The sequence below is a fragment of the Pan troglodytes genome, chromosome 13, assembly GCF_028858775.2.
Source record: "Pan troglodytes isolate AG18354 chromosome 13, NHGRI_mPanTro3-v2.0_pri, whole genome shotgun sequence".
Taxonomy (NCBI): domain Eukaryota; kingdom Metazoa; phylum Chordata; class Mammalia; order Primates; family Hominidae; genus Pan; species Pan troglodytes.
In genome coordinates, this window is record NC_072411.2 from 144,065,088 (window position 1) to 144,080,902 (window position 15,815).

Consider the following 15,815-nt stretch of genomic DNA (forward strand, 5'->3'; position numbering starts at 1 on the left):
TGTTGGCGAGGCTCTGGGCAGGTCTGGGCAGGTCCTGAGGCTTTTCTCTGCTGTTGTCCGGTGTTGGCAAGGCTCTGGGCAGGTCTGGGCAGGTCCTGAGGCTTTTCTCTGCTGTTGTCCGGTGTTGGCGAGGCTCTGGGCAGGTCTGGGCAGGTCCTGAGGCTTTTCTCTGCTGTTGTCCAGCATTGGCGAGGCTCTGGGCAGGTCCTGAGGCTTCTCTCTGCTGTTGTCCGGTGTTGGCGAGGCTCTGGGCAGGTCCTGAGCCATTCTGCTTTCCACTCTGTGGTCTTTCCCTTCTGGGAGCCCTGGGTTTTTGGACGTGTTGAGACAATGGGGCTTGCGCAGGTCCAGCCGCTGCCGCGGGGGCCCTGTGTTCAACGGGGGACGCTCAGCCCTGCCCAGGCCCCGCTGTAGCCTCAGCCCACCCGAGTGGAGGCCACACTGGTCGCGCCAGATGCCCCGGGCTCCTCTGAGTAGTGACCACGGTGGGTCTCATTGGCTCTGCCTATCCACCCGTCACGTGTCATTCAGTTAGCAAACCTGCTAGGGAGATGCCTCCTGTGCCTTGCCCCATAAACTCACGCAGCAGAAGGAACAAGCTCAGCCCATGGCCCCTCAGAGCCAGGAAGCGCCGGGGAGGAGGGCAGGGCCAGGCAGGGTCATGGGGTGTGCCCGGGAATGCCGGGAGGGCCGGAAAGATGACCCTGAGGGGTCATTTCAGCAAAGACGGGGTGTGGGGAGCACCAAGTGCAGGAGCACCAAGACCCTGAGGGGCGCGTGCCTGCCATGTTCTAGAACCTTCCAGAGATGGTGGGTGTGGAGCTGAGTGACTGAGGCGTGAGCAGACAAGGGTAGAGCCCATCTTGTGGCCACGGGGACACATGGGGCAGCCGGTCTGATGAGGAGGTAAGAAGGCCCCGCAGGCAGCCGGTGCCCGCCAGACCATGGAGGCGAAAGCCGGCCTCGCAGCCATGCCCGTGCGGCTGTGACGAAGGGTCCGTAGGACGTGCTTTTGCTCAGGGCAGGGCGTGACCCAAGGGTCTGATCTGACCGAACCAGCTCTAGAAGTTTGTAAAAGGGGCCGGGCACGGTGGCTCATGCTGTAATCCCAGAGCTTTGGGAGGCCGAAGCAGGAGGATCACTTGAGCCCAGGAGTTTGAGACGAGCCTGGGCAACATCGGGAGACTTCAAAAAAACAAAAAATTGATGGTGGGGAAATGCGGGAATTTTGGACACTGGCTGGATTCCCAGTGGTGGCGAGGAGTTGGTATTTTTTTTAAGTGTCAGTGTGGCATTGTGGTTGCCTCAATAAAACAGAGTCTTTTTTTGTCTTGTTTTTTTGAGACAGGGTCTCGCTCTCACCCAGGCTGGAGTGCAGTGACACAGTTGCAGCTCACTGCAGCCTCGACCTCCTGGGCTCAAGCGATCCTCCCGCCTCAGCCTCCGGAGTAGCTGAGTCTACAGGTGCCCACCACCAAACCCAGCTGCTTTTTATTGTTTTTAAGAGACGGGGCCTCCCTGTGTGGCTCAGGCTGGTCTGAAACTCCTGGGCTCAAGTGATCCTCCTGCCTCAGCCTCCCAAAGCTCTGGGAATACAGGCGTGAGCCACTGCGCCTGGCCAAGTGTTTCTCTTAGAATTTCCTGAAATGATGGGGTCTCTGGAGGGGCAGGTGCTGGGCTTGAGCCCTGGGTGGGACCCTGCAGGGGAGAGGTGGTCCTGCAGCCCACAGAGGATGGCTCTGTCCTCTTCCTCGTGGTGCAGATCTCCACAATGGAAGTTCGAAGCAAGCAAAAGCCACGCGAACCACAGGCCGATCTGTCTGAGCCCCAGGATTTGGCCCGGTTCCGCTTCAGCCACCAGCACCGTCTGCTCCTCCTCAGAATCCTTCCTCCCCCGTGGCCCGCCGGCCGTGTCCCTCCTCCCCCACGGCCCGCCTACCATGTCCTTCCCTCCCCCGTGGCCCACCCACCATGTCCTTCCCTCCCCCGTGGCCCACCCACCATGTCCTTTCCTCCCCCGTGGCCCACCCACCATGTCCTTTCCTCCCCCATGGCCCACCCGCCATGTCCCTGCCTCCCACCCGACATGCCCCTTGAGCTGCCTGGGCCCTGCTGTCGTCCCCACTGCCTGTGTGACTCTGCGCCCCCTTCCCTACCCTGCCCCGCCGTGGTTCAGGGAGCGTCCAGGCCCATCCTCATCCTCAGGGCCTTCCCTGGCCCTTGCCACTCCGTGCCGTGTCATGACCTGAAGCTGCAGGTGGGCGCCTCCCCCTTCCATCATGGCTGTCCCCCTTCTGTGAGGTGTCCCAGTCGCCTGATTGCCGGAGTCCCAGGGTGCTCGGTGCTGTCGTGGAGCCTGGGACATTCACTGTCTGGGATCGATTCCAGGGTTGGAGCCACACCTGGTCTGGGGCATTTGCTGTCTGGGGTTGGAGCCACACCTGGTGAAGATACAGAACGTGCTGCTGCCCTAACCCCATGTGGTGTGCCCCCTGTCCCCGGGTGTCGTTCCCATAGCCAGCCCTTGTCTCATCTCGTCTCATCCTCTAGATGCTGTGGGCCCTGAGGGAAAGGATCACAGAGGCGCTGAGCCGGGATGGCTACGTGTACAAGTACGACCTCTCCCTCCCCGTGGAGCGGCTCTACGACATCGTGACTGACCTGCGCGCCCGCCTCGGCCCGCACGCCAAGCACGTGGTGGGCTATGGCCACCTTGGTGAGCGGCACCCCGGGGCCGCCGTCCTGTGTGTCCTGGGTGGTGGGCGCCACGGTCACCGTCACCCCGCCAGGCTTCGAGGCAGGGCAGTTTGACCGTGGTCTCTGGCTTAGCATGTCTCCCGTAGACACTGGCAGGACCACGGTGTCTGACAGGGAAGGGAAAATCCTAATCGTTGTCATGACTCGTTTTGAGTATTTTGGAAAAGACTGCCATCGTGCACTTGTAATGGCAGAGCGTGTGGCTCAGCTTGTCAGAACGTTCTGGGATCTTCAGTGGCAGGCAGGGTTGGAGGGCATCGGCCTTAACCCCGGAGTCCGGGATGCGGGTCTCGGGCTCCTCTCTCGGGGCCCGGCCCCGAGGCCTTTTCAGTGCTTGGCACACAGCCCCCAGCTGCTCCTACCCCTTCAGATGGGAGGATTTCAAAACCACGTTCAGATCGTCTTTTTTCTGCAGAAAAATCATGCTTTAACGTGCAAGCTATTAATTCATAGGAAGAAAATGTTTCAATCCTATCAGTTCTTTTTTTTTGAGACGCAGTTTCACTCTTGTCACCCAGGCTGGAGTGCAGTGGCGCAATCTCGGCTCACTGCAACCTCCATCTTCTGGTTCAAGCAATTCTCCTGCCCCAGCCTCCCGAGTCTCTGGGATTACAGGCGTCCACCACCAGGCCTGGCTAATTTTTGTATTTTTAGTAGAGACAGGGTTTTGCCATGTTGGCCAGGCTGGTCTTGAACTCCTGACCTCTGGTGATCTGCCCACTTCGGCCTCTCAAAGTGCTGGGATTACAGGAGTGAGCCACCGTGCCCAGCTGTTTTCCTGTCAGTTCTTTGGAGCCTTGGAGCGAGGTGTCTAAAAGGCCAGCTTTTAGGGCAGGGGTGGGGGCAGCGCTGGGGGTGTGGAGCGTGGCTTTGGGGCCTGACAGGTATTCACTCTGGCTTCTTCCCTGGCCTGGTGGCACTGGAGTCACTGACCTGAAGCCTCCATCCACCTGCTAGTAAATGGGATTCAGGTGCCACCTCTGTGGTTACAGGAGGGTCTAGGGTTTTGTGCGTGACGACAATAACACGTATTACTTACGAAGGTCCCGTGCTGTCCCAGGCATTATTCTAAGCACTTGATGTGGAGAAACTTCTCTGCACAACAGCTTTTAGGACTGGTGGTGTTGCTTCCCTTTTACACACATGTAAACAGGTTCAGAGAATTTAAGTAACTTGCCCAAAGTTGCCCAGCCTGTGGAGGGGTACATCTGGAGGATTTGACATAGGATGGATGGTAATCTTCTGTGATAGGAAGGCAGGACTCCTGAATGGGAAGGGGGTAAGGGCATGATGAATGTGTCATCATCCAGAGAAGAGGGGTACGGGAGCCCCAATATTTCAGAATATGGGAAGGGGGTAAGGGCATGATGAGTGTGTCATCATCCAGAGAAGAGGGGTACGGGAGCCCCAATATTTCAGAATATGACCTCAAGCCAGGAGGAGGCTTCCTCCTCTCCAGGTAACTTCAGTCTCTCTTGGCCACAGATAAAGCAGACCATCTTGGTGAGAAATGGAATGAGTCCTCTGTTACTTTGTAAAAGCAAGAATGGGCCGGGCGCAGTGGTTCATGCCTGGAATCCCAGCACTTTGGGAGGCTGAGGCGGGTGGATCACCTGAGGTCCGGAGTTCGACACCAGCCCGGCCAACATGATGAAACCTCGCCTCTACTAAAAATACAAAAAATTAACTGGGCATGGTGGCAGGCACCTGTAATCCCAGCTACTCGGGAGGCTGAAGCAGGAGAATCACTTGAACCCAGGAGGCGGAGGTTGCAGTGAGCAGAGGTTGCACCATTGCACTCCAGCCTGGGTGACAAGAGTGAAACTCCATCTCAAAAAAAAAAAAAAAAAGCAAGAATGAATGTTGAATTTTTAAAATGCGTTTCCTGCATCTGTCATGGTGACCGGGTGCTTGTCTGCCTGTAATCAGTGTGGTAAGTTACACTGATTGATCCCTCTGGAGTCAGATGAGTCTGTGTTTCTGGGGTAGGCCCAAGGTGGCCATGATCCTTTCTGTATCTTGCTGGATGAGTTTGTTTATGTTTGGTGTGGGATTTTGACAGGGGTCTTGGTGGATGATTCTGTTCCACGCTGTTCCTTTCTTCTGTCCATGCTGGATTTTGGTATCAAAATCATAACATGAATATTATGCAGAACTTGCCAGTGGAGCTGTTTGGGCCTGGAGGTTTTTTTGAGGGAGTATTTTAAAATTATAGCTCAGTTTCTTCAATAGCTTTGGGACTTTCAAGCTTTCCTTTCTTCTAGATTGGTATTGCTAATTTTTTCCCATATTGGCATAAAGTTGTTCGAATATTCTTTTGTTGTCTTTTTATCTAGCATTTGTGGGATGCCCCCCACACCCTTTTTTTTGGTGAGGACAGGGTCTCGCTGTCACCCAGGCTGGAGTGCAGTGGCTCACCACAGCCTCGACCTTCTGGGATCAAGCAGGGCTGCCACCTCACACACACCAGCAGGACTGGCTAACTAGAAAAAATTTTTTTGTAGGCCCGGTGCAGTGGTTCACGCCTATAATCTCAGTACTTCAGGAAGCCAAGGCTGGAAGGATCACTGGAGTCCAGTAGTTCTAGACCAGCCTGGGCAACACAGTGACATCTGATCTATACCGCCCCCCGCCCCACAATATATGTATGTGTGTGTGTGTGTGTATGTGTGGATATATGTAGAGCCAGACTCATGTAGAGCCAGTTGTGTGGCCAGACCGGTCTTGAACTCCGGGGCCTCAAGCAAGTGCTCCCTCTTTGGCCTCTCAAAGCCAGAGATTACAGGCGTGAGGTACTGTGCCTGGCATTATTTGCTGCTTGCATTATCATTCCTTCTTTGACCCATGAGTTATGCAGAAGTGTGTTTCTTAATTTCCAAACGTGGTGGTTTTCTAGTTATTTTTAAAATTATTGATTTCTTTTTTATTGCATTATACCCAGGAAACTTCGTCCTTATCAGATCAGATTTTTGAAACTTGATCAGTGGCCAGCTTATGATTAGCTTTCGTAACTGTGGAATGCTTGAAAAGAATGTGCTCTCTGCAGTTGCTGGAATCAGTGTTTGTACAGATCCATCAGGTAGAAGTCTACGTCATGTGTTCATTCTGCATCCTGCTGACCTGCCACTCTCTGAGGGAGGTGTTAGAAATCCGCTGACAACAGACTAATCTATTCCTCCTGTAGCTTTGCCAGTTCTGGAGACGTGTTCTTGGGGGCATAGGACATGAGGTTCGTCTCTTTGTTTTGGGAAACGCGATGGACTCGCTCTTTATCTCCAGCATTGCCCGCTGCCTTGGTGTCTGCTTCGTTTATTACACAGTGATGCTAACTTTCTTTTATTTAGTGTTTGCCTGACGTGTTGTTTTTCCTCCTGTTAGTTTCAGCTTTTCCATCCTTAGTGATTTAGATGTGTTTCTTGTGGATGCCCCCGGACAGGTTTCTTGCGGACGCCCCCGGACAGGTTTGTTGCGTGCTTGTTTGCCGTCTTGAATGAGAGCGTTTGGCTGCTGAGCACGTGCTGTGGCCCACTGTTTAGATTTGTTTACTTCACCCTGCTCTTTGTCTCTCACTTCTTGTCTGTTTTTTCCTCTGTTTTTTGCTCTTCTTCTGGTTTATGTTCTTTGTCATTTACCTTTTTGCCGTTTACTGTTAGTGGTCGCCCTGGCACCACAGTGGACATTTCTAGCCCTCTAGGTTTGAGGTTAATCAGAGTCACTATCTTCCTCCAAACAATGTGTGATGGTGAATTCTCTGTGTCCACTTGTCTGGGCCCTGGTACCCTCGTTTGGTCAAACTCCAGTCTGGATGTTTCTGTGAAGATATTTTTTATGTGTGATTAACATTTAAATCAGTAGACGTTGAGTACAGGAGATCTCCCACCACAGCGTGGGTGGGCCTTACCCAATCAGTCGAACGACTTCGCCACAGCGTGGGTGGGCCTTACCCAATCAGTCGAAGGACTTCGCCACAGCGTGGGCGGGCCTTACCCAATCAGTCGAAGGACTTCGCCACAGCGTGGGTGGGCCTTACCCAATCAGTCGAAGGCCTTTGCTACAGCGTGGATGGGCATTACCCAATCAGTCGAAGGCCTTCGCCACGGCGTGGGTGGGCCTTACCCAATCAGTCGAAGGACTTCCCCACAGCGTGGGTGGGCCTTACCCAATCAGTAGAAGGCCTTCGCCACAGCGTGGGTGGGCCTTACCCAATCAGTCGAAGGCTTTTTGCCACAGCGTGGGTGGGCCATACCCAATCAGTAGAAGGCCTTTGCCGCAGTGTGGGTGGGCCTTACCCAGTCAAAGGCCTTTGCCACACCGTGGGTGGGCCTTACCCAATCAAAGGCCTTTGCCACAGCGTGGGTGGGCCTTGCCCAATCAGTCGAAGTCCTTCGCCACAGTGTGGGTGGGCCTTACCTAATCAGTCGAAGGACTTCGCCACAGTGTGGGTGGGCCTTACCCAATCAGTCGAAGGACTTCGCCACAGCGTGGGTGGGCCTTACCCAATCAGTCGAAGGCCTTCGCCACAGCGTGGGTGGGCCTTACCCAATCAGTCGAAGGACCTCGCCACAGCGTGGGTGGGCCTTACCCAATCAGTCGAAGTCCTTTGCCACAGCGTGGGTGGGCCTTACCCAATCAGTCGAAGGCCACAAGAGCAAAAATCTAAGGTCTCTCAAGGAAGAGAGGATTCTGACCCAGATGGAGACTCGAGCTGCAGCACCAGCTCCTGCTGGGATCTCCAGCCTGCTGACCTGGATTTCAGATTTTAGACTTAGCTCCCTCAGTCACATGAGTCAGTTCATTAAAATCAGTGTCTGTCATCTCCCTGTGTCTCAGTGTGTCTCTCCATCTTTCTCTCTCTGTTTGTTTCTCTAAATATGTATAATCTCACTCTCTTGCTCGCACTGTCTGTACACACACATCCTGCTGGTTCTGCCTCTCTGGGAGCCCTGATGGCTGCACAGTGCGAGGACTTCAGGGCCCCGTCACTTTGGCTGTCGTTTACCCCCCAGTTTATGGTGGCCCCTGTATTTGCGGGCTCCACATCTGCAGATTCAACCATAAAAATAACAATACAACAATAAAAAATAAACAAAAGACGATGTAGTATAACAGTGACAGACACAGCATTTCCGTCGTACCAGAAATCGTAAGTAATCTAGAGGTGATTTAAAGTATACAGGAAGGGCCGGGCACAGTGGCTCACGTCTGTAATCCCAGCAATACGGGAGGCCAAAGCGGGTGGATCACCGGAGGTCAGGAGTTCAATACCAGCCTGGCCAACATGGTGGCACCCCATCTCTACTAAAAATACAAAAATTAGCCAGGCATGGTGGCGTGTGCCTGTAATCCCAGCTGCTTGGGAGGCTGAGGCAGGAGAATTGCTTGAACCTGGGAGGTGGAGGTTGCAGTGAGGCGAGGTTGTGCCACTTCACTCCAGCCTGGGCAAAAGAGCGAAACTCCGTCTCAAGAAAAAAAAGTATACAGGAGGATGTGTGTAGTTTATATGCAAATCCTATGCCATTTCCTGTCAGAGACTCGAGCATCTCAGGATTTTGATATCCGAGGGGTCCTGTATCCAGTCCCCCAGGGACACTGAGGGGCACCTGCATGCTGTTCGGTGGTGTATTCTGGTTCTGCCTTGTTCAGTCACGCATAACCCTGTCACCATGTCACCGTCCTGATTCTGCGTAGCCAGTTTGCACACAGCTTCTGCTTGAATCTCAGCCTCCAGAATTTTCCCCGGCATGGAAAAATAGGTGACGGAACAGCTCAGATTTTCTTTGTCTGGAAATGTACTGATTTAGTTGATAAAAATGTCTTTTCCTCAGTGGATTTCAGTGGTTCTGGGTTGACAGTTGCTTCCCAGCAGCAGGAGGGAGTCTCTGTTCTCTCTTCTGATGTCTGCTGGTGCGGAGACAGCCTCAGTGCAGGGCAGTTCCCTTCGGGGGAATGGAGGGAACAGAGGGAAATAAATAATTTCTTTCTTTTTCTTTTCCTTTTTTTTTTTTTTTTTTTTTTGAGATGGAGTCCTGCTCTGTCACCCAGGCTGGAGTGCAGTGGTGCGATCTCGGCTCACTGCAACCTCAGCCTCCCGGGTTCAGGCGATTCTCCTGCCTCAGCCTCCCGAGCAGCTGGGATTACAGGCGTGTGCCACCACGCCCGGCTAATTTTTGTATTTTTAGTAGAGATGGGGTTTCACCATATTGGCCAGGCTGGTCTCGAACTCCTGACCTCGTGATCCACCCGCCTCAGTCTCCCAAAGTGCTGGGATTGCAGGTGTGAGCCACCGCGCCCAGCCTGCTTTTTCCTTTTTGCTGCTTTCAGCTCCTTCCATTGTCTTTGGGGTTCTGCGGTTTCACTCTGGTTCAGCCGGGTGTCGGCCGGATGAGTGTTTGTTTACCTGCCTGTCGGCCGGGTGAGTGTTTGTTTACCTGCCTGGCACTTCTTGGGCTTTGGGGTCTTGCTGGCTTTAGAAATTCCTCAGCCACCAGAGCCTCTTCAAGCACCGTTTCTCCCCTTCCTCTGTTCTCTTCCTGGAACTCAGTCCAAGCCCCCTTGTTTCTTGTCGGCTGCTGCCAGGGTCCCGCCTCTCACGTTTGGATGCTATTTGCAGTGTCTCCAGCTTGGCGTTCTCTGCCGTGTGTGATCGGCCGTCAGATCTGTCTGCTAAGGTCCACAGGCCAGCCATGATGCATTTCATCTCCGGAAGATTGGCGTGGATATTTAAAAATTGCTTGGTCAGATTTTTTGGTTTTATATTTTTGTCTCATTTCTTTACACATGACACATTTGTGTTCTGTGTCTGGAAATGACGGTGTCTGAGGTGTTTGTGGGTCTGATTCTGACCTTAGCCGTGGTGGTTTGTCTTCTTGTGTGTGTGATTTTTGACATGAGCTCATATTCGTTAGATTTTTATCTGTAGGAATTATTTGAGGCCTGCAGGGGAGGTGGTTTGCTTCTGCAGTGGGTGGGGAGGGTGAGGGCCTGGGGCCCCGCCCGGAACCTCTTTAATCTCCACATTCTCAGCCTTTGGGACCCGAGGCAGCGTGAGTTCCGGGTGCAGGCTGGCCGTTGCTTGGGAATACAGTTGGGTGTTGCTGTATGATGGGGATGCGTCCTGAGAAATGTGTCATTAGGTGGTTTCATTTTGTGCGAGCATCACGGAGGGCACTCACGCCCAGATGGGACAGCCTCTTCCACACCAAGGCTGTGTGGTGTAGCCATTGCCCCTAGGTGACAAACCACAGCTGTCATCCACTTAATGCCGGAAGCAGTTGTGACATAATGCTAAGTATGTGCCTGAACACAGAAGCTAATCCTAGAAAAGGGACCGTAAAAGTACGGTATAAAAGGTAAAAATGCCACACCTGCGTGGGGTGCCCATCACGAGTGGGTCTTGCGGGACTGGAGGTTGCTCTGGCGAGGCAGTGGGTGAGCGTGAGGGGTTGCGAAGGCCTAGGAGATGACCGTACTCTAGACTTTATAAACGCTGCACATTGAGGCCACACTAAACTGATATTAACAAGTAATTGTGCTACAACATGGTGACATCATCATTAAGATGATGGCAGTTTTTCAGCTCCATTTTAATGTTATGGGACCAGCATCATCTCTGTGGTCCGGTGTTGGGTGAGACGTTGTTATGAAGCGTGACTGTATTCACATACTTTGTGGACACCAGGCACGTGGCTCACGCCTGTAATCTCAGCGCTTTGGGAAGCTGAGGTGGGAGGACTGCTTGAGGTCAGGAGTTCAAGACTAGCCTGGGCAACATGGTGAGACCGGCCCCCCACCCCCAACCACCCACCGTTTCTACAAAAAAAATCATCAGCCAGGCATGGTGGTACATGCCTGCAGTCCCAGCTACTCAGGAGGCGGAGGTGGGAGGACTGACTGAGCACAGGAGGTTGAAGTGTGAGCCACGATCACTCTACTGCCCTCCGGCCTGGGTGACAGAGGGAGACCCTGTCTCAAAAAAACAAAACCAAATGAACATATTCTGTGGATGTGGTTTTTCTTCTTTCACAACCAGTCCTTCCTGGGCAAGTCCCCGGGCAGGGGTTGTGTTCAGCCCTCTCTGGCCTGAGCACGCGTCCGTGGGGACTGTGGGAGGGGCGGGGACTGTGGGGTGACGGGGACTGTGGGAGGGGTCTCTGCTGTACTCCCTGCCTGGGGTTTGTTCTCGTAGGGGTGGAGAAATAGTTTTCTGTCTACCCTTTCTAGTTCCCAGCTGGGATGGACCCTGCAGCTACAGACAGATTAACAGGAGAAATAACAGAGGCTCATGACGTGCTTGTTTCACGTCTACTTGGGAGTGGCCAGGGAATGAGTGATTCTCAAAGAGCTGGCTGTGAATTCAGGCCCACGTGGCGTCTTCAACAAACAGTCAAGTTTTAGGGATGTCACATGACAGGACATGGACTGTGAGTCTCCAGGTGGCATCTCGGAGGAGGCAGGGAGCTGGCAGAGGACGGCAGGGCCTGAAGCTGCCTCGACCTTTGTCGGTTCTGGTGGAGGGAGGGGCCTTGCCCTTGTCAGTCATTCCTGTGCCGCTCTGAGGCAGGACCTGAGTCGGGGGAGCTTTTCTTGGATCTGCCGCTTCTCAGTTGCCTTTGTGGGAAAACAGCCCTCACCCCAACATGGCACAGTTTGGGGTGGTGCGTCCTGGTTTGCCTCTGGGGCTCCTCCTCGGTGTGCAGCTCTGCATTAAAAGCCGCTGTCCTTGTCTGGGCAGCCCTTGAGCTGGTTTCTGGCTCCCTCTCCTGCTGGCCCGGAGGTGGGGCGGGGTCCTCACTTGACTCTGACCCTGGCTGTCCCCAGCCTCTTCTCTGAGCCGTCGCCTTCTTGACCTCTGAGGTCAGAAGAGGAGGTTGTGCGTGGGGCGGGCCAGGGCCAGGGTGTGCTTGGAGAGCCACTGCCCTGGGGGCTCAGTGTGGGGTAAGTGGACCAGAGAGGAGGCAGCTGGGAGCCAGGACTTTGTCTGCAGTGGGCACTGGCTGGGCAGCTCCAGGGGCGACGCCCATGGGGGTGGGGGCGTCCAGATAGAGCTGCCCTGGGTGCCACTGCAGACCCCTCCATCTGACCAGGTGCTGGGGATACAGACTGGGAGACGGTCTGGACTCTTCCAGGTCAGGAGGGAGGCAGTGGCAGGCCATGCGGTAACTCATGTGGTCGCTCTCCGCCTGGGGAGATGGGAGCCCCGGGCTGAGGGAGTAGGAAGAGGGGGGAGAACTTGGGGAGATGGGAGCCCCGGGCTGAGGGAGTAGGAAGAGGGGGGAGAACTTGGGGAGATGGGAGCCCCGGGCTGAGGGAGTAGGAAGAGGGGGGAGAACTTGGGGAGATGGGAGCCCCGGGCTGAGGGAGTAGGAAGAGGGGGGAGAACTTGGGGAGATGGGAGCCCCGGGCTGAGGGAGTAGGAAGAGGGGGGAGAACTTGGGGAGATGGGAGCCCCGGGCTGAGGGAGTAGGAAGAGGGGGGAGAACTTGGGGAGATGGGAGCCCCGGGCTGAGGGAGTAGGAAGAGGGGGGAGAACTTGGGGAGATGGGAGCCCCGGGCTGAGGGAGTAGGAAGAGGGGGGAGAACTTGGGGAGATGGGAGCCCCGGGCTGAGGGAGTAGGAAGAGGGGGGAGAACTTGGGGAGATGGGAGCCCCGGGCTGAGGGAGTAGGAAGAGGGGGGAGAACTTGGGGAGATGGGAGCCCCGGGCTGAGGGAGTAGGAAGAGGGGGGAGAACTTGGGGAGATGGGAGCCCCGGGCTGAGGGAGTAGGAAGAGGGGGGAGAACTTGGGGAGATGGGAGCCCCGGGCTGAGGGAGTAGGAAGAGGGGGGAGAACTTGGGGAGATGGGAGCCCCGGGCTGAGGGAGTAGGAAGAGGGGGGAGAACTTGGGGAGATGGGAGCCCCGGGCTGAGGGAGTAGGAAGAGGGGGGAGAACTTGGGGAGATGGGAGCCCCGGGCTGAGGGAGTAGGAAGAGGGGGGAGAACTTGGGGAGATGGGAGCCCCGGGCTGAGGGAGTAGGAAGAGGGGGGAGAACTTGGGGAGATGGGAGCCCCGGGCTGAGGGAGTAGGAAGAGGGGGGAGAACTTGGGGAGATGGGAGCCCCGGGCTGAGGGAGTAGGAAGAGGGGGGAGAACTTGGGGAGATGGGAGCCCCGGGCTGAGGGAGTAGGAAGAGGGGGGAGAACTTGGGGAGATGGGAGCCCCGGGCTGAGGGAGTAGGAAGAGGGGGGAGAACTTGGGGAGAGAAGCAGGGAGAAGCCATGGTAGCAGTGGCCCCAGAGGAGGGGTCGGCACGTCCAGGGCGAGTGGCATGAGGGTGAGGCTCAGCCCGGGGTCTCGGGGTTGCTGGGGAGGGGATCTTGGGAGGGGCTGTTGGGGGAGGAGTGGGGTCCTGGGGGCTGCCCTGCCCAGCCTGACCCGTGTGCTCTTGTCCCTCCAGGAGATGGTAACCTGCACCTCAATGTGACGGCGGAGGCCTTCAGCCCGTCGCTCCTGGCTGCCCTGGAGCCCCACGTGTACGAGTGGACGGCCGGGCAGCAGGGCAGCGTCAGCGCGGAGCACGGAGTGGGCTTCAGGAAGAGGGACGTCCTGGGTTACAGCAAGCCACCGGGGGCCCTGCAGCTCATGCAGCAGCTCAAGGCCCTGCTGGACCCCAAGGGCATCCTCAACCCCTACAAGACGCTGCCCAGCCAGGCCTGACGGCCACTCCCGCTGCTGCCAAGGCCCACTGGGGGTCAGCGGGTGGCTCTCGGGCGGGGGTGTTGCGGTGGCTCTGAGCGATGAGCCGGCAGTGGGCAGGGGACCAGGCACCTGGTCGAAGGGACTGGGAGCCCGCACTGGGGAACTGCCGGACGCAGGCCCTCGGGCAGGAGCATCTGGCAGAGTGGGGGGCGCGGCAGGCACCCTCCTTTGCAGGGCAAGGTGGGGCCTCTGCAGCCATCCTGGACAGGCCGGGGTGGCGGCAGCTTTGCCCACGTGGAAGCGGGGTGGGTCTCACTTGCATGGTGGTGGTCCCTGGCCCCATCTTGCCTGCTGCAGTCTAGGGAGCAGGCACTGGGTGGTGTTTCTGCCTGTTTGCTGCTCGTTCCCCGGGCACGCGTGGGCAGCGGGGGGCAGCGGTGGGCATGGGCAGGACCACGTGGGCCGTGATCGTGGGTTGCCGAGAGGACCTGAGCGCTGCGGCTCTGCTGAATGGAGCCGGGTCCCTCAGGCCGTGGACGCCCTCGGGAGGGGTGACTGTGGCTTGTGTCTGGACCTGAGTGACAGGAATGTGTCATTTCCCGCATCTTCTAGAGGGCTGCCAGCTGGGAAGACAGTTATCAGGGCAAGCTGTGCTCTGAGTTTCAGGTTCTGCTCCTACAAAGAACGTGCGGTGCTGCGGGCGAGGGCCCCGGCACGGACAAGGGTCACTGCAGAGTGTGTTTCTGCTCGTCAGCCACCCTGGGCAGCGGATGGGCTGGGCGACGCAGCTGGACGCACATCTCTTTCTGTCATGAATGTCCAGTAAAAATCTGAATTGGTTGCAACCTTCTCTTTGCTTCTGTTACTGGAAAATCATCTTTCAGAGCCCATTGTGAAGGGCCTGTGCATCCCATTCCCACAGCCCCTGGACCACTGGGGCCATTGTGTGGCCGGGCCTGACACTACTGTGACTGTCACTGTGCCTCCTGTCCCCCATGCACTGTCCTGGTGGCAGCTGAGCTCCCACTGGCTGCACAGGGCAGGCCTGGACATGGAACGGGCACCTCGTAGCCCTTGGTGGCCCTGGAGGCCCTCAGCAGCTGGGCCTGACCGAGGCGTATCCACGGGCCCCTCCTGTCCCCGTGGGCGTCGAGGACCTCGGATCCTGCTCAGAGGGGGATACCTACCTCTGACCCGCCGCCCTGCAGAGCCCGCCTGCCTAGCCAGGGCCTCTGTGTGGACAGGCCACGTCCTCCTGGTGGAGGTCCTTGGGGGATGGGTGGGGGCCTTGGTCCAGCATGATTTTTTTTTTTTTGAGACAGGATCTCACTCTGTCACCCAGGCTGGAGTGCAGGGGTATAGTCACAGCTCAGTGCAGCCTTCACCTCCTGGGCTCAAGTGATCCTCCCACCTCAGCCTCCTGAGTAGCTGGGAGTACAGGTGTGAGCCATCATGCCCAGATAATTTTTTTTTTTTTTTTTTTGAGACAGAGTCTTGTTCTGTCACCCAGGCTGGAGTGCAGTGGTGCGATCTTGGCTCACTGCAAGTTCCGCCTCCCGGGTTCACGCCATTCTCCTTCCTCAGCCTCCCGAGTAACTGGGACTACAGGTGTCCACCACCGTGCCCGGCTAATTTTTTGTATTTTTAGTAGAGATGGGGTTTCACCGTCTAAGCCAGGATGGTCTTGATCTCCTGACCTCATGATCTGCCCGCCTTGGCCTCCCAAAGTGCTGGGATTACAGGCATGAGCCACCGTGCCCGGCCATGCCCAGATAATTTTTTAATTTTTTTTTTGTAGAGATGAGGTGTCCCTGTGTTGCCCAGGCTGGTCTTGAACTCCTGGCCTCCAGCGGCCTCCCACCTCAGCCTCCCAAAGTGCTGGGATTACAGGCCCGAGCCTCTGTGTCCAGCCGATCCAGCATGCTTTGAAGGCACAAATCAGGGGCACTTTCATGCTGGCCCAGCAGAGCCAGTGGGTCCCGCCCGATGCCTGGGCTACTTCCTGCTGTGCCTGGGGGCACCTGGGGCTGTCCTGCCTCACTGGCCAAGGCCCGGCTCTGTCCCTGGGCTCTGGCCACTGTTCTACCATCCCAGGCTGGGTACCCATGGGCAGCCCGACAGTATCTGTTGCACAGAGCAGACCCCAGGCCCCATGGGTGCCTGACACGAAGCCCCACAGCGTGTGCCCGTGTCCCCCGAGGTCAGCCGGCGGCTCCTGCCCTTCCCTCTGACCTCTGGTTGGGGGCCGGCCATTTTTCTGCTTGTTCCTCTAGCTCTGCTACTGGGCACATGGTCCGTGCTGGGTAGGCTGCAGGCCAGGGTGAGTTGCTGACCCGCTGACCCTGGCTGTGCACCTGCCCTCCTGCCCTGGGTGGCTGCTGCT

The 15,815-nt window shown here is 56.5% G+C and overlaps 1 protein-coding gene across 8 annotated transcripts in view; it reads left to right on the plus strand.

The window, feature by feature from the left end:
* Positions 1-14,277, plus strand: part of D2HGDH (D-2-hydroxyglutarate dehydrogenase) — a 34,171-nt gene extending 19,894 nt beyond the window's left edge. For 5 of the 8 annotated variants that reach the window (XM_016950940.3, XM_016950941.3, XM_024355183.3 and 2 more), the window contains 3 exons: positions 1,763-2,389; positions 2,551-2,716; positions 13,191-14,277. In XM_016950940.3, coding sequence (XP_016806429.2) covers positions 1,763-2,389; positions 2,551-2,716; positions 13,191-13,450 — 1,053 coding nt within the window. In that variant the 3' untranslated portion in view covers positions 13,451-14,277. The remainder of the gene's footprint in view (positions 1-1,762; positions 2,390-2,550; positions 2,717-13,190) is intronic. The other 3 variants (XM_016950944.3, XM_063791802.1, XM_063791805.1) reach the window with 1 other exon arrangement.
* The last annotated feature ends 1,538 nt before the right edge of the window (positions 14,278-15,815 follow it).